Source organism: Pseudorasbora parva, chromosome 21 (genome assembly GCF_024679245.1).
Source record: "Pseudorasbora parva isolate DD20220531a chromosome 21, ASM2467924v1, whole genome shotgun sequence".
Lineage (NCBI taxonomy): Eukaryota > Metazoa > Chordata > Actinopteri > Cypriniformes > Gobionidae > Pseudorasbora > Pseudorasbora parva.
Window position 1 is genome coordinate 35,776,723 of NC_090192.1, and position 20,230 is coordinate 35,796,952.

The following is a 20,230-nucleotide window of genomic DNA, read 5'->3' on the forward strand; positions in this document are numbered from 1 at the left end:
TAAGACTCCACGCGATCCCTATAACGGAGCTTTGCGGCTTTAACGGCGCGTCGGAGAGCATAACAGGATAATTTATAATCCCTCATATTCCCTGTTAGTAGACCGGCGTTGTATGCGGCAGTGCGGGCGTTCACTGCAGCGCGGATTGAACTGTCCACCCACGGTTTCTGATTAGAGAAGGACGTTATAGTTATTGTTTGTGTGGCTTGCTCTGTCAGTGTGTTGATGAAGCAGAGCGCCACATCAGTGAACTCGCTGACGTCCGATGAACTCGCTCGGAACATGTCCCAGTCGACGTCGTCAAGAGCTGCCTGTAGTGTGATCTCTGAATGAGGCGACCAGCGTTTAACTTCCCGCCTCACCGGGGGTTCCTGAACGAGCCTTTGTTTGTACTCAGGTGTAAGGAAAATGGCGGCATGGTCCGATTTACCAAAGGCTGGTAGTGAACGAGCCTTGTAGGCATTCTTATACAGAGAATAGCAGTGATCCAGTGTGTTTGCTCCTCGTGTGGGACAGGAGACATGTTGGTGAAAGTTAGGCAATACTTTCTTAAGGTTGGCTTTGTTAAAATCACCCGCGACGACGAAAGCCGCATCGGGGTGGCTGTTTGTGGAGCCGCTGATGGCATCATGGAGGCTAGATAAAGCCAGTCCCGTGTCTGCCTGTGGTGGAATATAAACCACAGTGGCGACGACTGAAGAAAACTCCCTAGGCAGATAGAATGGGCGGCAAATTATTGATAAATGTTCCAGGTGAGGCGAGCAGGATCGCGAAAGGATGGAGATGTTTCTGGGATCGCACCATTTCTTGTTTATCATGAAACACACTCCGCCGCCTTTGGTTTTACCGGCTTCGGCTGTTCTGTCCATCCGGAAAACAGAGAAGTTCTCAGACGGCGTCACAGCTGTGTCCGGGACCGCGGGCGTGAGCCATGTTTCGGACAAACAATAGATGTTGCAGTCTCTCATGTCCCGTTGGAAACTTATCCTGGCTCTAAGATCGTCCATCTTATTCTCCAAGGATTGGACATTTGCGAGCAGAATGCTCGGGAGAGGGGGACTGAATGCTCTCTTCCTCAGTCTGTTGCGGATCCCAGCGCGTTTCCCGCGGTGTTTTTTGAATCTTCGCCTACGAGTCGGGTGGCCTTTGTTCAACTCGGCGTTCCGAAGAATCTCAGGTGGCCACAGAGGATTGATGAAAGCGTCTTGAACCAGGTCAGTGTAGCGATAACCTATATCCAAAAGTGTTTTGCTATCATAGCAGACCAAGGCTGATGATAGATTAGTAAAAATCGAGAACAAAAGAGTGTAGAATAATAAATAAAAGCAAAGTCTCAGAGGAGCGACCTGAACGGCGACCGAACACGGCGGCGCCATCTTGCAACAACAGCGCGACCTTATTATCGTCAATTCATTATATATTATCAATGTCATCCACTATCGATCCTGTCGATTACACTAAATTAATGCACAAACATTCTTGCATTTTGGTGATTCGCTAGTTATTTTTTGTTTTAATCAGGCTCTTGTCCATCAGGCAAGTCAGATTCTCTTTCGCTTGTCCCTTCAAAAAATCCACTTGTCCTGGACAAGCGTTAATGTCGAGCCCTGCTTTGTATTCGTCTTAAAGAGCTTTGTGGTGCCGTTTTAAGTGATCAGACAAATTGGTGGTGTTTTGTGGCCACAACTTTCTGACACTCCATGCAAAGTACATTTTTTTGGTCAACATCATCCTTTTTTTAGCCGAAATAGCCTCAAAAAGATGATTTCTGGTACGAAACCTTTTTTTTTCTCTGTGGATCCTCTTCGTTCATTTTAGCAGTGAATGTTTGGCCGTGAGCGGTGTGCAGCGGCACAGTAAACCAATCACTGTGCAGGTATGCGGAACGTGCATGTCACTCCAGCAACAAACTCATGTTTACTGTGTGCTACCGTTCTCTTAATACACCATGGGCTACTACCCTTCACATTGCATGTGCCGGTGAATTGACTATCGCTCGCGCACATTGCGATGTCGATGTTAAAACAGAATATCGTTCAGCCCAAAGTCTGAAGATTTTGGCCAGTTTGGTCTTGACCGATTTCACAGAAAATTGCAGTGTATGATGGGCAGCGCCTTTCACACACACAGTCTTTACTGGAATATTACCAGTTAGAGATCGTGTGTGAACAGAACCTTATTTCATATGTCTCTTTAACCACACTTTTTTAGTGCCCTGTGATTTCCGCGATGCAGAAAGCGCAGACAAAATCACGAAATCCAGTCATAAAAACAGGATTTACTATATTTCATGGAATTTTTTTTTTTTTTTTTTTTTATGAATAGTGTACACTTAAATTAAATCACAATATAGATGTGTCTATGACTATTAAACCACAAAAAGACGAATTAAATAGGAATGTTCTGCTTGTCTGTGTGAAGACAAGCGGTTCCACTTACCACCACACACACACACTGAAGCAATCTTTATTATCAGCCTCTGTAGTCTTACTATATGAAGACATGAACTTCATCTTCGAGCCACTCGGAGTCACTTCATGAGCATTTTACCATTTCATTTGAGAAAACGGCCACCCGTCAAAATAAAAGTTAAAAATAACTTGACATGGATGTATTACTGTTGTATTTAGACCGGTTTCAATGTAATACTAACAATACTAACACTAATAGTAACAAAATACTATCAAAACTTTTTTTAAGGAATAATCACATTTTCTTCCATGTTTTAGTTTTAACAGTAAAGCTCATTGCAACATGTTGTTCGACAAAAAAAGCTTAATTTCATATGATTAAAAGTTAATTTAAATTAATATTTTATGACATTCATTCATTTGATTACCAGAAATACACAACACACAATTTGTGAGGAATTATTGTTGAATATTTTGTTACTGTAACCTTTGTAACCTTTGATACATTTTATGTTTGGTTTTATTATTATAAATATAATAGATATTCTAGTGAATTTGCGGCAAATGTCAGAAGAGATTATCACTGCTCAGCGCTCGTGTACCCACAGAGAACAGCTTCATCTCGGCCAGTCCTTTAGGAATTTTTCTCTGACTCTTGTAGATTGTGTTTAAACATGAGTTAATTTGGGCTATATCAAATGGGCGATCTTTGGTCTTATTATTCCCTTACACATTCCAGGGCAAATTAATTTGGGTAAAGGGGAAAATTAAGTTGTATAACTTTTATATTCCTTTATTGACTACTAGAACCCTACTTTTTGTACACTGGACTGAATTGTTTTCTTGTGTTTTTATTTCAGATTGTCTTTTATAATGACTGTTGTTCATTTAAATATTATTGTTCAATAAATATTATTTTATAGAAATAAAATATATTATGCTGTCATTCTTTTAAAAGGACAAATATATCGCGGACGGTTTCATCAACTGATTTTCAACTGACTCAACGTTCCTTGGTTACTAGTTCTAAAGTGACCTTTTAGAATTATTAACAGGTGCTTGGGCTCAAATCTCAAACTGTTAACTTGAAGCAAGGCAGAAGGAAGTAGTTGAAAATCAAGTCAAAGCAACTGATACACGACACAACTGTACCGGGGTTAATCAGCTTCTCGTTAAACACTGGGAGTCGAGATTTCAGTCTTGCTGCCATACAAGATTATATATTATATATTGCTTCGGATGGAAAAAAGTAATTTATTTGTGTGCAAAGATTTGTTGAAAGAGAAGAGCAGCCATTCCTTTCAACAGAAACCACTAGTGCAGTGTTATTCATTGGGTGGCTCTTTATGATATTTATGTCTCGATGTGACTTTTAATACTTTGCGGTAAAAGTGTCTCTCCTATTGATTTTGTTGTATCAGTGTGGCTCTCCTGAAAAAAATAGTGAAGACCACTGCACAAGCTGTATGATTGCAGCTACTAATAATATTCATCGATCTAGCCTATGTGACGTGGTTGTATATGATTTGGCAATAGCTGTACACTGGTGAAAACGGCCAACTGTTTAAAAATTGCCAGGAGGTGCTCATAACCATATGAGCATCAACAACACGTGATTTCATGAATTCCTTGTGATTTTTATTTGCTTACATCTAATTTGACTCTTGTGCGTGTGGTAATTGTGGATTCCACTTTCATATTAACTGATTGCCTGCTTAGGTTAGAATTAGATTTTCATTCTGTGATTTTAATACCAGACAAATTGTGAGATTCCGGCAATTTTTTTGTTGCCATGCATGTTATTAAATACAAATCAACAAAACAAGAAATACAATTTTTTGATGTTTGAAACATTTCCTTTACCAAGCTTTATTATTTGTATTTTTTTTTATTGTACTTCCCAGTAAATGTTGTGTTGATTCTTGACATGCCGTGTTTTTGGATACCTCTTAGTCTGGTTTAGTGTTGTAATATGTATAGGTTTGCTATGTGGGGTATTTAATATTTAACTGGCATGACTTCATTTTGTGTGCGTGTGTGTGTGTGATGGGGTAGATGGAGTGACTGGTTTAGTTTAAGTGAGTTTGGCGGCCCCTGGGGTGTCTGTAATAAGAGCAGGAGGTGTCCTGCTGTGTCACACACCAGACAAGAGGGGGGAGGGAAAGTGGAAGTGAGGATGAGGCACTGGGAACTGTAGTGGGAACACAGTTCAGATGGGGAAGTGTGTTTAAGCGGCATCTCTTGGGATCTTTGAGGGTGTCTGCCAAACATAACAAAACGTGTCTTTACATCGCTCACTCTAGTGAGTTTCATTGATTGCATTTTTTTTTTGTTTTTTCATTTGAGACATTTCAGACAGTCTGGTCCATACTTGAGTCTTAAGTGCCATTTAAGAGCCAGTAAATATGAAATCGATGCAACAATAATAGCAGACTATCATACAACAAAGAGGTAGCCCATTTTAAAAATTAAGTCTTAAGTTCTACAGAAGAAGAGTTTAGATTTATTATTATAAATTAGATGTTTTGCTGAGAGACAAACAATTTATATGTTGATGATAATGTTATTTTACATATGCATACATTACATACGAGATTGCTTGTTTCTTCGCCTGTTTAAATCTGGAGATTCTGTACTCTTTAAGATGTGTAATAGCACCCCCTACTGCATAACAGTTAAAACACGGAAAGCCAGAAAATTCAGACACATTGAACATTAATGAAGTCTTGCAAGAATATATAAAAATGGCCATATTGTCATACCTGAGGAAATGTTTAAACATAAAACTAATATTTTAGTTTTAAACATACCTAATATCAGAAATGATTGTTTGGGTGCGTTTAACCTCCCATGTCTCTCTCTCCACAGCTTTCAGTCTGGATACGGAGCAGCCGGACTACGATTTGGACTTGGAGGATGAGGTTTTTGTGAATAAGCTGAAAAAGAAGCTGGAGGTGGAGGCCCTGCAGTTTGAGGAGATGATTGACAGATTAGAGAAAGGCAGCGGACAGCAGGTAATTAAAAAGCTTCACCACTTACAGTGTGAACTGCAGAAAACAGAATAGGAGGGAAAAAAAACCTTGGGGATTTCAGACAGTTACACTCAACTTTAAATTAAAAGCCGAAGTGATTCTGTTTAGCCTTTCTTTCTGAATTCAGGATGTCACTGTGTGGAATCCTTCTAGAAAAAGATAAACCGCTTTTAGCTTATGCTGATAATCGTAAAATAAATGTTGTTAATAATACAAATTAAAAAAAATATATATATATTGAAGCAACTGCCATGTGACTGGTTGATTAGATAATTACATTAATGAGAAATTGAACAGATGTTACTAATAATCGTGTGTGTGTGTGTGTGTGTGTGTGTGTGTGTGTGTGTGTGTGTGTGTATCCATGTTAAATAAAATGTTTTTAAAAAATTGTATGTATATAAAGTGGTGCAACACAATTTCATTTAGAATAAAACCCAGATCAACAAATCCTTGATTAGCGTTAAACAAACATCCTGCTATTTTTAGTGATTTGAAATACTGCAGTAGAGGCTGTAAATGGATCACAAGTTCCCAAAACTTGCATCTTATGCACATATTTTTGTTTTTTAAGATGAAAAATTTACAGGTTTTTGCTGCGGTTCTATGGCTGTTTTGTCACGTGACTAAAAAACTATGAATTAGCATGATTTCTGAAGGATCATGTGACACTGAAGACTAATGTAATGCTGAAAAATCTGATTTTCTCCATTGGAATAAGTTACACTTTCAATAAGTTACAAAATTCAAATAGGCATTATCGCAATAATATTTCACCATAATAATGTTTTGACTGTATTTTTGATCAAATAAATGCGGCCTTGCTGACCATAACTGACTTTTTTTTCTTTCTTTTTTTAAATCTTACCCCAAAACTTAATTGACTTAATCTTTTATTATTATTATTATTAATATTAATGGTGACATTTTTCTTTACCACAGCTGGTGACCCTACAGGAAGCGAAGCTTTTACTGAAGGAAGATGACGATCTGATCAGGGAGGTGTTTGAGTACTGGAGCAGAAAGAGGAAACTGTGTAAAAACGGATCCCTCATCCCAACTATCAAGCAGGAAAAGCGGGACGGATCCAGTACCAATGACCCCTACGTGGCCTTCAGGCGCAGGACCGAGAAGATGCAGACGAGAAAGGTGAGCGATCCTAGTCAGAGCTGTGGCTGTATCGATGTTTCATTCTTAATCCTTTAATGCTGATCCTCTAACGGACTGGATGGAAGAAAGCAACTCAATACAGCAGTCACTTTGATCGATCTGTCGACCGTAAAAGGAGCCATATTTGACACTTTTGTTTTACTTGAAGTCCACAGCTGGTCAATACTAGCAGGCCGTGTGGCGTTAATGGAAGATGGAGTTTGTGTTGTAAATGTCAGAGTACGTTTTATAGTGCAACTTACTCTTGCAGTACTCCTTTTTAATATCATAACTTATTTTATTGCATGCTAAGAATAACAAATTAAATGACAGTGGAAAGCATTTAATGCATTTACAAACATTCTTGTTTTAATAAGTGAAAGCTCTGCCAGCTCTTTAACTTTGTTTGGAAGTCTGTCTCATAATGACTTTCAGGAGTTTGCCTTAAACTATCAGGCATTCAGTTGATCCTTATGTGTGGTCGTTTCTCCTCACCAAACTTTGGCGTTATTTGTTGAGTTTTGAGCATCTCTGAACTGAAGAATTATTATTATTATTTTCATAGTTCATTACATTAGGGCCTAATGGTGAATTGATATTGATATTCAGGCATATTCAGAATTGATTCTAGACTGCACTCTGTTCTCATTCCACCTTCATATTTCTGACTCAAAAACATAAGATTAAAGGGATAGTTCACTTTGAAATTAAATTTTGATATGTTTTAGCTTACCTCATGTGCATCCGAGATGTAGGAGTTATTTGTTTCCCCAGTAGTTTCAATTTTGATCATTTTAGGTCAAACCGTTCTTGTCTGTGCCTCACATAATGCAGGTCTATGGTCACCACCTCAAAGAGCATACACAGAGAAGTCCAAATTAAACAATCCCCCATCGTAAGTACACACTGATGGCCTAAGACACGAAACGAGCGGTTTGTGTGAGAAAACGAACAGTATTGAACGAACAGTCCGACTGATCTGAGGGCGCGCATGCGTGTTTCCTGTGGTGTACAAGAGGTAAAAACAATATAAATACTGTTCGTTTTCTCATACATTCTGCTCGTTTCGTGTCTTAGGCCATCAGTGTGTACTTACGATGGGGGATTGTTTAATTTGGACTTCTCTGTGTATGCTCTTTGAGGTGGTGACCATAGACCTGCATTATGTGAGGCACAGACAAGAACGGTTTGACCTAAAATGATCAAAATTGAAACTACAGGGGAAACAAATACTCCTACATCTCGGATGCCCATGAGGTAAGCTAAAACATATCAAAATTTAATTTCAAAGTGAACTATCCCTTTAACAATAACCCTAACTATGAAAAAAAAACACAATAGTGACTACTTGTTTTTGGTATGGCATGCATACCATGCACATAATTGATGTGCATGAAAAAAGTAATCTTATTTACTACTGATTCTATTAAAAAAAATGTGTGTAATTGAAAAATGTAGCCTGCCAACCGTTTTATACTTGATTCCTATTGTTTTGCTTTTTTGTTCATTTTATTACTTGCTGTTTATCAGAATAATGGCTTAAAAGAGGAGTTGTGCTCAACACATTGGGCCTGTTTACACCTGGTTATTTCCTGTATTTGATGTGTAATGCAGGTGTAAACAGGCCCATTAATTTTTTGTGGTATTGAAATTGATGTAAAGAATTGTGAAATTTCACTGGTATTGTTATAAAAAAAAAACTGTAATTTGACAAATCAACAGTTGTAGTATTATAGTTACAAACCAGTGACTTCAATTTCTGTCTTCTAATGTTATTAACTTTTCTAAATAGTAGTTAAGTATATATGAAGTGTACTAACGTTTTGGTCATGACTCTCCAGAACCGTAAGAATGACGAGGCATCTTATGAGAAGATGCTCAAACTAAGAAGAGACCTAAGTCGAGCCGTCACTATCTTGGAGATGATTAAGAAGCGAGAAAAGAGCAAACGAGAACTGCTTCACCTCACGTTGGAGGTTGTGGAAAAGAGGTACGTAGATTAACTCTCAGAGCTGTGAAAGTGTCATCATTGTTGTCGAGTGCATGTGTTTGTTATTATGAATATAAAAGATCGATTTTAATATGCCTAACCTGCTTGACTCTAGAATTTTCTTAATTGCTTCTGTAATTGTTTTACTCTGTATGCATTCATGCATAATGAGAACGGGTCATGTATTTTTAATTGGCTTAGGCATCATTGCATACCCTAATTAACGGGCTTGTTTTTATGGCTAAATGAGCAATTATGGATCACCTTGTTTGTTCATAAAGGGCACATGATCAGTCTCCATTATTCATTTGTCATCTTTAATCACTCAGATGTATTGGGTAATTTGTGAGTGTATATGTAAATATTAGGGGTGTCCTGAGCCAATCTCAAGGATGCGTTTAGTTTATTTGATTTTTTTAATGATTGGTATCTAACCCTTAAAAATGTCCACTCTTTCCCTTCAGAAACGCCATGCCAGACTTTGGTTCAGAGGTGATGGCAGAAGCACTAGCTATGGTAAAACCTGTTTACAAGATTCCCATAATCCCCTTCTCCAGTAGCAGTCAGTACCGCCACCAGGACCACATGGACTTCAAAGACTACAAGACCAAGGTGGGTACATCATGTCTTCACACCAGGTCAAAACTACATTGTTGAGAGAAAAACAAAACGCAGATATTTTGTTAAAGTCACATTTTATTATTACATTAAGTGTAAAATATCAATAAAACAAATATCAATCTTTCTTTCAGCCTGAAAAGACAGAGGTGGTCAGAACAAAGAGGAAGTATGAAAAGAAGCCCAAAATCCTCCCTCTCTCCACCCCATTGCATTCTGGTCCCTCCCTGTTTAACCCCAAAGACCTCAACCAGTACGACTTCCCCAGCTCTGATGACGAGCCCTTTTCACAGGTATGTACACTGGGCATTTGCTTAATTATATACATCGCAGTTTAAAGGAATGGGGAAAAAAATCACCCAAAAATGAAAATCATCCCATGATTTACTCATCTTCTGCCAGAAGCTAGATATTTTACTTTATAAAGTTTTAAATATTTTTCTTAAGCAAACCCATCGCTTCGCTTCAGAAGGCCTTTATTAACCACTGGAGCCATGTGGAGTACTTTTGTAATGGGTTGATGCCCTTTTTTGGGGCTGCCATTATAATGCTTGGATTAGCCAGGACATTTTTAATATAACTGATTGTATTTGTCTGAAAGAAGAATGTCATGTACACCTATGATGACTTAAGGATTCATTTTTGGGTGAGCTGTCCCTTTAATCAGCGGCATAATTTGGGGCAGAGCTTCAGTACTGTTCAAAAGTTTGTTTTTCTTTTAAAGATTTTTGAAAAAGCTCACAGAGATTGCATTTAAAAATAATAATGTAATGATGTAAAATATTGCAATTTAAAAGCCATTGTTTTTTAATAATTTCAAATGTAGTTTGTTCCTGTAATCAAAGCTGAATGCAATTTTCAGCATCATTACGCCAGTCTTCAGTGTCACATGAACCTCCAGATATCATTCTAATATGCTGATTTGCTGCTCAAGAAACATTTCTAATTATTATCAATGTTGAAAACGGTTTTGCTGCTTAAAATGCAAAAAACAACCCAAAACTTTTAAACAGTATTATGCCTGTAGCAATGGTTGCACAGTGTGCTTTTTTTACAATTAAATTAATTGTATTGTGTTGGTTTGTAAATGTTAAACCTCATTTATGCAGTCTGTCCATAAAAGACTTCCTGTTCCCGTTGTGCAGATACATTCTGGGTCATCAGAGGCCGAGGAAGAGAACGAGCCTGATGGAGTGTTTGCCTTCAGGCGGAAAGCAGGATGTGTTTATAATGCTGTAGGTGTCGAGCACTGTCCTCAGATCTCATATCTTGCACTTCCTCTGTTCCACACTCATTCCTCTTTCCTCTCTACTATTGTTCTACACCTCAGCTTATCCCGGTGTGCATTATAGCCATAAAACACTAAAGTTAACAAGCAAGAACGTGATAATCCCAGAGATGATCACATTAAATGCTGGCTCACATTGGTGCCTCTTTAGGTATTGGAACAGAGACCATGTTTACACCCTTACTGAAATTGAGGCTCCTTTACCTTTAATACTTCAGTATGTAAATTTTTATGATTGAACATAATGCTTTAACTAAGTTACAATCCCTTATTCCTTGTATTTTATTTCCTTTACTGCTTCATTTACCACTTTTCTCAGCGTTTTGAAGGCCATGTTCATTCTCGTTTGGTTTCTGTTGTTCCTGCAGGCCCGTTTGGATCAGAGCGGCGACTGGCCCTGGTCTGGGGAAACAGAGGGAGCGCCATGTGATCCGCGGTTCCGATACTCCCTCACCACTCTCACCATTCCCCGCCGCTGTGTCGGGTTGGCACGGCGACGGGTGGGACGGGGCGGCAGGTGAGTCGAGTCCATACACTGTAAAAAATATTGTTGGTTTAACTTAAAAAAAAGTAAGTAACCTGGTTGCCTTAACTTTGAGTTTATTGAAATGGAAAAATTTGAGTTGATACAATGAAGAAAATTTAGCCTAGAAATCTGGATGCACCCTAGTGGCAGCAAATCTAATCTGCCGCGAGTATTGTCTAGCAACACTCAATACCTTCTGAGCTGTAAAAACCAAACTCTGGTCAGGCCAATCAAATCGTGTATAGAGTTGGTCGGCGGGGCTTAACATAATGACGGCAGAGTTGACTTTCGTGCTTCTTGTAAAAACAGAAGCTGGCAAACGGCGGTCTTTCGAATCAGCTTTGACCGCGACTCTGGAAGACTTGGAGTTAAGCTTTTCTCTGAGAAAAGAACAAAGAACGGCACTGAAGTCATTCTTAAAAAGGGAATAGTGTGTTTTGAGTTTAGCCGACCGGATACGGTGAAAGTTTAATCTATCAACCAGCTCCGCTTCACCTTCGTTGCTCTGGTTGGTTGTAGCGTTATCCTATCACGTGCAGAGGGAGTTTGAAAGACAACCGTTTATCCCACCCCTCGGATTGAGCCCTGTCTATGGTGAGTTTCCAGACCAAACATCTCTATGTGGGTGTGGCTTGTCAGGCTAAAGAAAATTGGTTTGATAAATAGAAACTATTATAGAAACAAATATTGTATCTGAACCACATAAAAAACATAATAAATAATGAAAAAGCACAATTTGGCATGTTTCACAAATAAAACGCACAATTACCCAATATGTTTACATAATCTTTTAATAATGTTTGAATAAAGGTTGTCGATTCCTAAAAAAAAAAAAATGTTTTAAATCTCTTTAAATTTTTAATTTCAATGAACTCAAAATTTTAAGGCAACCAGGTAACTTATGTTTTAAATCATTTTTTTCACTGTATGTCTTTCGGTCTCATTCAGACTTCTTGAATTTTATGTCATGTTTTCTTATCGGTTTTCCTAATCCGTTCCTCAGGTTTCTTCTGGACCGGGCCTATTCGGATTTGAACGGATTATTCCAAAGTCTGGATTCAGAGCCGGACTTCTCTTTACCTGCTTCTCCTCTCCATACGGAGACCACTTCTCAGACTGTTACCTCGACCCACGCATCCTCTTCATCACAGTCCTTACCCTCTTCCTCTCATAACACGTATTCAGACCTGAGGCAAATCCTCCGAAACATCAAAACGTGCCGTTGGAGGCACTTTAAACCACGGACACTAACCAGCCAGTCAGGCGCAGGGGATGCACTGTCACGGAGACCGTTTAGGGGTTTGGTCAGGGGTGCAGCAGGGCCCGGTGGCAGAACGCTGGGCAGAACAGCAGGACCCCCTGCAGTAGGTGAGTGAACTCAAACATGCTAGTGTGCATACAAAGTGCTGGAACTGTTTGCTTCCTCATGTTTAACCCAGGATGTCCTTTGGAAAAAGAGTAGGGGTGTATCCTGGCCAAATTTGCCCATTGGCCCCTGTCCATCATGGCCTCCTAATCATCCCCATATACTGATTGGCTTGATCACTCTTTCTCCTCTCCACCATAAGCAAGTGTGTGGTGAGCATTCTGGCGCAATATGGCTGCCGTCACATTATCCAGGTGGATGCTGCACATTGGTGGTGGTTTGAGGAGATTCTTCCCTTCAATGTGTTTTGAGTGCCTTGAAAAGCGCTATATAAATGTAACAAAAAAAGAATTAACTCTTCGTCAATGAAAAGTGTAAAAAAACACGGCATGATTGGCGGTTATTATAATTGAGGAAGCTCTGTTTGCTGCAGTGATGCGTGGGATGTTATTTTGGGCCCTTCAGTGGCAGTGTCCTTTTAAGTAGGGATTTGCAAAAGTACTGATATTCGAAATGAACAACTCTGTTGTTGGTCTAAAAGTCTTAGAGAACGTTTAAGGAAGCACTGTATAAATATACAGTAGACCAAAACGTCTTTTTGGATTTCTGTTGTAATGGAGCGATATAGTGGCTTTAACCAATGGGAAGTTTGTGTGTATAGTGCTGTTAATGTATACAATTTTTTTTTTCTTTCAGTTTAATGTGTTAAAAATATTTTACGCAATTAACGCAGCATATGTTTTGTCATCCTTCGGCTAGCGTTACATAGGATCATGCTCTTATTCATGCAAATGCTTTTAAGCCATTCAAGTGCGACAAGACAAAAGCAATCCTGCCGCACGTGTCCTGAAAATGTAAGCCAAATCGCCTCGATCGCTCCCAGGTGTGTGGATGCAGTATAGCTCAAATCCCACCCTCTACATTAAGTGTAATGGGACATAGACAAACTAAACAATCAAATTACACTTCAAATGCATTTTTAGGCAGTTTTTAATCATGCTGATGTTAGTTCAAGTGTTCGTTCTTTAAGTTTGGTTTTAGTTAGTTATTTGATGCTATAAAAACGGGGGTGTGACGTTATGATTTACAGCTGAGATTGAACGCTTCTCTGAGTGAAGTCACTGAGGCACCAATTTACTTTTTTTCGGGGAAGAGATTGGAGCTTAGCAGTTCTATAACAGTTTATTTCACTAAAAGTGAATTGATTAGGCAGGAGTGTGGATGAGACCTTGATAAGAGAGCAAGAAATCCAGCTCTCTTTTGCATCTGAACGAACAATAACACACACACACACAATAATGCCAAAATTCGATTTGAATGTTTTATGTTAAATGTCCTTGTTAGTGCGCTTTGCATGCCAGCGATCAGGGTCCGAGACCAACTCTGAGCAGGGCGGTTGGGATTGGTGGGTGAGCTTTGGAGGACGAGCAATGAAGAGAGGGTTGTGTTTATTTGGGTTGATTTCAAATAGCAACAACTTAGAAATATTACTTACTCCATTAGAGTCTAAATGTCTGCAAACACTTGAGCAATGAATAATTTGTATTTTTATTACAAAATATTTAAATGAGGACAAATCAGTTGACAGTTGACTATTCGTTGTCAAAGGAAAGCAATAAACCAGGAGAAGCAACGGTTCATCAGAAGCACAGCTGCATCTTTTCATAAAACCTCATTAAATGCGTCCAGCGTTAAATGAAACCTTTTCAGATGATGGCGAGAGCACAGCATTTGCAAATGATGTGCTCTATTTTCCTGTTTTATATTTGTGTAATGCTCCAGTTTTTAACATTAGCATGGTTGCAACTCACTTGTTTTGTACACCACCATCTTTTCTGTATATCTAAAACTATATTGCGAATAACAACCCTTTAACTGAAGAAATGCTGTGGAATATTTACTAGTGCTTACAATTGATTGACTAATTCATCGCACATTTTTCTGTAAATAATCACATCACACCTAACATTTAATTTTATATTGTAATAATTTCACATTTTAAACTCAATTAATGTAATGATATAATAACAGTAGCCTATTTTTTTTAAACATTTGTTTAATGGCATCTTTTTATGAAAGGCCAGTATCACAGATACTAATACTGCTACTGATGTATATGTACTGGAAAAAAATTCCCATCAATTTTAGCAAATAATTTTAGCCATTTAGAATTAAAGTGTAGCCTAATTGAAAGCTATACATTTTAACATTTTATTAGGCTTTAAAAAAATGCAACAACTTTCAATTTAAGTGAACTTGTGTGGGGTTCACACAAACCCATTATAATAAATGTCACATTTACCAATGACCTTCAATATATCAGGTCTCACTTTTTTTCTGTTGGCCCTGTCAGACCGTTTCATATTTTTACTTGCCCTATCAAAATACACATTTTTGTTTTTAACCTTTGTTAAGTAGGCATAACAGATAGGATATACAGATATTTAACTTTGATAACGTTATTCAATCTTCACTGCATGAATTATACATGAAATATAGATTAAGATTATCAGTCGAGCAGCGGGTGATTTTTCTCTTTTCCATGTTCTTTGATTGTGCTTAATGACAGACAGCAGTGGATTTATTAGGCTGATGTCACTTTAAGACTCAATTAAAGACTGTGCTTGCAAGAATAAGGGACAAAAATGGGTATTTTGGCATAATTGTGTGTATTTGTCTGTTCAAGCGCTGTCTTGAAGTGCTTTGTGCACACGAGTCTCTTATCTCAGGATATTCACAGACGCTGCACTGCATTCTCGTTTGTCTTGTTGCGCTTGAATGGTTTAAAAGCATTTGCATAGATAAGAGCATAATCATATAATGTAACGCTAGCCAACAGATGGCAGGAAAAAAACGGATGCTCCATTAATTGCATTGAATATTTTTAATGTGTTAAACTGAAAAAAAATAGCATGCATTCATTTTGACAGCACTAATATTTCTGTATGTGTTCCAGCGTTCACAGCTGAGCAGTATCAGCAGCATCAAGAACAGCTGGCCCTTATGCAGAAACAGCAGCTGGAGCAGATACAACAACAGGCCAATGACACGGGCTCCAGTCAGGTGTGTAACGGAGTGACCCAAGTTTCATTCATGTCTAGAAGATGCTCTGGTTAACAATCTGCTGCTGTGTCCTCAGTCTCTTGTGTCCAAGACGTTGGACTCCGCCAGCGCCCAGTTTGCTGCCTCTGCACTCATGACCTCTGACCAGCTTTTGACCTTAAAGATCAAAGAGGACGGCATAGGAGGAGGAGTCAACGGTGTCGTCCAAGCTTCAGGTTTGTGTTTTGGACGAGCTTAATCTTTTTCACTGGCGTTTGCTCACCCTGAAATACATTTTAAACAAAAATTATTATTTTTTACAGGAGTTTACAAGGGATTGAGCATCTCCGCCACGTCCTCTACTTCTGTCCACACTAGCCAACCAACTTCGACCGCTGCCCCACCCGCCTTCCTTTCCTCCACTAGCAACTCTAACACAAGCACCGCCCACACGGTCCATAACCCTATAGGTAACCATGGCAACAACACAGCCAACTCCACCTCTCAGGTCCTGATCGGCAACAACCTACGTCTCAGCGTCACCACGCCCTCTATAGCCAGTCTGAATGCCCGTCACCTTCCCAGAAGTCTCAGCAACGTGCCACCCGCTGCCTTGAAGCTCGCCGCCGCCAGCAACTGTCAGCTCCCCAAAGTTAACGCTGGGTAAAAAATCGCATTTGTTCAATTTTCTTTTTTCTCAGATAAGATTTAGTCTTTTTTTTATATATATATATATATATATATACATATTGCGTATTTTTAATATGTAAGCTTGTTAAACAAATATTAGAAGTAAAACCAGTCTCTGTTGTCCCGTTTCCACTGTAACGGCACAGAATTTCGAGTTTCAAATTTTAACTTTAGCCCGCCACCCTGCATAAAAGCCGAAATATGCTGTGACCGACTCCATAACCAGTCCATAAACAATCACTGTACAGTTCTGAGAACATATTTTAACATTAGAAGTATTTCTGTATCTTTTTCAATAAAATCATTGCATAACAATTTTATGCAAGGGAGTTTCCATCAACAGACGTGACACTCGTTTAGATGACTCGCATCACACCCCTGTATGTTGTTAATTAAAATGCTACACAGTAAAATAACGAATTTATAGATTAAATAAAATGTATACAAACCTGTATTCTACTGGAGATGTGCACCAATTTTACTTGGTAAGACTGTGTCCATGTTACATGTACTTGCCATAGTAATAACTTAAAATGATGCATAATTACAAGTAACTAAACCAAACTAAATCCTACCATAACCCTATAGTAAGTACAAGTAGTTACTAAATATTACTCTGCACTTAAATATATAATTACACTGTAACAATGACACCTTAAAACAATGTTATAATTAAATTTACACTTCAAGTACTATGTAATAATTTACTATATGCACTTTAGAGTTATGTTTAGGGTTAGTTATTTACAATTATGCATAATTTACTGTTATTGCTATGGCAAGTACATGTAACAAGTAGGGGTAGGAATCACAGGTTAACTCACAATATTTTGCCCGACGATAACGATATATCACAACACCAGCGATTCTGTGACAGGTGATATATTGCAAGAAAATCAACCATGATATATCATGATATTCTGTAAAGGGAAAAAAAATTGTCAAAAAATCATATGATCATGTATTTTATTTATTTATTTATTTATTTATTTTAAATAGCAACAATGTACAATACGTGCATATAAAGCTATCAAACAGCCACAAGCTTGGAAAAAAAACTTATTTGCTAGAGAGAACAGTTTTGTGACTAAATTAATTATAGTAAAGAAAAGTAATATCTCTTATCTCATGGTTCATGGCAGCAGCCTCTCAAATATATATTACTAGTAGTAGTAATTTAATACTAGTAGTAGGGATGTCACTATACCAAAATTCTAGTAGTTGGTACCAATACCATACAAATTTTTCTGTACTCTGTAGCATTTTTGGTACTATTAAACAATTTTTAAAAATGTAATTACATTCAATGACTTTATTATTTATGATAATCATTATAAGTAAATAATACATTACATTTAAATCCTGTATGCTGTTTAAAAGTAAACATTGTTTATAAAAAAAAGATCAAGTGAAGCAACCATCTAGGCATAATTATTATTAGTAGAGACAGTATTATTACAGAGACGTAGCTGAATCTACTGTACAACAGTAGCCTAATATATTTTTGTGTGCCTGTCATCCACACAGAAACGCAGAACATGCAGAAGTAATATTTAAATATTATTTTGCGGTTTAATATTCACATACAATAGTATACATTCGGCTACAGTTTGGAGCCCTGCACGTAGATTAACACAGAAGCGACTGAAGAACGCAGCTGCGGGTAGGCCTAAGTATAAAAAATATATCGATACTTGGTGCCAAAGTATTGATAACGTCTCGCGGCCGGAAATGTTGCGATAAATCGCCTTATCGTTTTTTTTTTCCTAGTAACAAGAACAATAAAATAAAGTGTTATCTAAAGTGCTTGCCAGTACATTAGTTAGGTTTTATTTGATTATTTACCCGGTTATTGATCCGTTTCCTGTTTGTTTACAGGGAGAATCACGAGCAGGAAAAGCAGTCCCTCAACAGTATAGCAGAGAACACAGTGGCCATGGAGGTGACGTAGTGACTGTTTTCTGGGCGACGTTCTTTTCTTTTCTTTTTTCTGCCCGGTCCAGTGTTCTGGTGCTGTGCACCAATTGGGTTTGGGGAAGCAAAAGGACAGCGGGTTTCCACAGCAACTGTCTGAACGTGACATGCAAACGTGACACAATTCACAATTTCGTCTAATTTTTTTCTTCTTTATTTTCACCCCATTTTTTGTTTTTAACATGCTGTTTCTGTTTAGAGAAATGATGTGTAAATTAAGAATATGGCTAATATTCAGTGTACAGAACTACATATTTGTAGAAGCCCACCACCACCCTTGTATATACGCTACTTGAATACAGAACTGTTGAGTTGTGATGTTTTGCACTTGGGGAATCAAAAAGAGAAAGAAGCGAATGAGGGGGAGTGTGTGAGTGAACCGTGTCAGGTCAGGTAAAAGCGAGTGTGTGAATAATCGTGCATGGTGAGGAAACCTGCTGTTCTACCTATTTATTGTGCTGTGTTTACAATATTTGTTCTTTATGTTGGTTCTTTTCTTTTCTTTTTTGCGTACACTGTGCCCCTCAGTTGTTTTCCTGTGGTGTTGTAAGTGTTTAGGTAGCTGTCGATTCCTCAATTTCCCCGTTTTCCAGTTCGACTGGTTCACACTGTGAATCAGATTGAATGTTAATGGTGTCATGCCATTTTTTCACCCCCGTATCGTTTTTATTTTTATTTTTTTAATTCATCCCCCCCCCCCCCCCTCCACTTCTGGGAGAATTGGGACATGTGGGGGATTGAGGCCCTTTAGGATCAGGGGTTGATGGGAGGGCAAATTTTGCAGGTTGGTTATAGGAATCTTCCATTTTTATCATCCCAAATAACAAAAAGACAAACAAGGGATGAAGTCTTCACTTCGGGAGTTTCCGATGCTTCCGGGTCAACTAAGCACTATTGGTTTGAATTTTTTTTTAGTTGATTTATTGCTGCTTTTTGTATACATTCAGTTTGTTTTTCATACGATGGAAACTTTGGTTTGTCACCGTTTTTATTTCTTTGTACAACAGAGTTATTTTTGTATCTTGTTTTGCATTTCTAGCATTACGTTTTGTTCTTTTTTTGTGTGTGTTTTGTTGTCTTGTGGTGAAGCGTCTTTTGCGCTTCTTTAATGGAAGACTTCATTCTTTGTTGCTAAACGTCACGCGCAACGGCCGCCACGCGTGCCCACCGCGGCTGCACCCGAGTCATCATTCCGGTTTATGACGCAAGACCAAGAAGGAACAAGAGGTGGATGCCAAAACGAACGTCATCTCCTTGGCCTTCTTCTCTGAACACATTAATCCAGCAGACTCTGGACTACTTCAAGGCCTGACAAAAACCACAAGTTCAAGGTTGTGCCTTCCTTTAGGAATGTCGTGCTCAGTCTCTTCCGTGAAGAGGATGCTCCGGCTCAAGACCGCGCTGCTGCGGTACACACTTGTCCGGAGCTCGGATCTCCGACGCCCAGTCCACTGGCTGAACTGAATCATCCTCCTCCAGGGGTTTTCTAGTCTGATCTGGATGGAGGCAAAAAAGAAAAAATATGGAAAATATAAAAAAGAAAAAATATTATTGAATAAGTAAAAAAAAAAAATGTGACAATTCAGACATGAATCAGACAATAAAGCCCAGGTTATTATATGTGAACTAACGGGTTGTCTTTTTATTGTGTGATCTTAGAGTACCCGAAAGTTTGGAAATTACTAGTTTGAATGTTTTCGAAAGAAGTCCCTTATTCTCATCAAGCCTATGTTTATTTGAAACAGACAGTTATATTGTGAAATAGTATTGCAATTGAAAAATAATGGTGTTGTATTTTAATATACATTTAAAATGTAATGTGTTCCTGTGATCAAAGCTGAATTTTCACCATCATTACTCCAGTCTTCGGTGTCAAATGATCCTTTAGAAATCATTCTGATATGAGGATTTATTATCAATGTTGGAAACCGTTGTGCTGCTCAATACTTTGTTCAGGAGTCATTAAGGAATAAAATGATAAAAAGAACAGCACTTACTCAAAATTTAATATATTTTCTAACGATATAAATCTTTACCATCACATTTGATCAATTTAGCACATACTTGCTTCATGAAACTATTCATTTTTCTTTTGTTTTTTTAAAGTGATAGTTCACCCAAAAATGAAAATGTGATGTTTATCT

The 20,230-nt window shown here is 38.2% G+C and overlaps 1 protein-coding gene across 3 annotated transcripts in view; it reads left to right on the forward strand.

Moving 5' to 3' along the window:
* Positions 1-19,712, forward strand: part of epc1a (enhancer of polycomb homolog 1 (Drosophila) a) — a 47,627-nt gene extending 27,915 nt beyond the window's left edge. For all 3 annotated transcript variants that reach the window (XM_067430671.1, XM_067430670.1, XM_067430672.1), the window contains exons 3-14: positions 5,280-5,425; positions 6,386-6,592; positions 8,434-8,582; positions 9,047-9,194; positions 9,335-9,493; positions 10,346-10,435; positions 10,857-11,005; positions 12,018-12,382; positions 15,337-15,443; positions 15,520-15,658; positions 15,746-16,085; positions 17,991-19,712. In XM_067430671.1, the coding sequence (XP_067286772.1) occupies positions 5,280-5,425; positions 6,386-6,592; positions 8,434-8,582; positions 9,047-9,194; positions 9,335-9,493; positions 10,346-10,435; positions 10,857-11,005; positions 12,018-12,382; positions 15,337-15,443; positions 15,520-15,658; positions 15,746-16,085; positions 17,991-18,063 (2,072 nt within the window). In that variant the 3' untranslated portion in view covers positions 18,064-19,712. The remainder of the gene's footprint in view (positions 1-5,279; positions 5,426-6,385; positions 6,593-8,433; positions 8,583-9,046; positions 9,195-9,334; positions 9,494-10,345; positions 10,436-10,856; positions 11,006-12,017; positions 12,383-15,336; positions 15,444-15,519; positions 15,659-15,745; positions 16,086-17,990) is intronic.
* Positions 19,713-20,230: the final 518 nt, after the last annotated feature.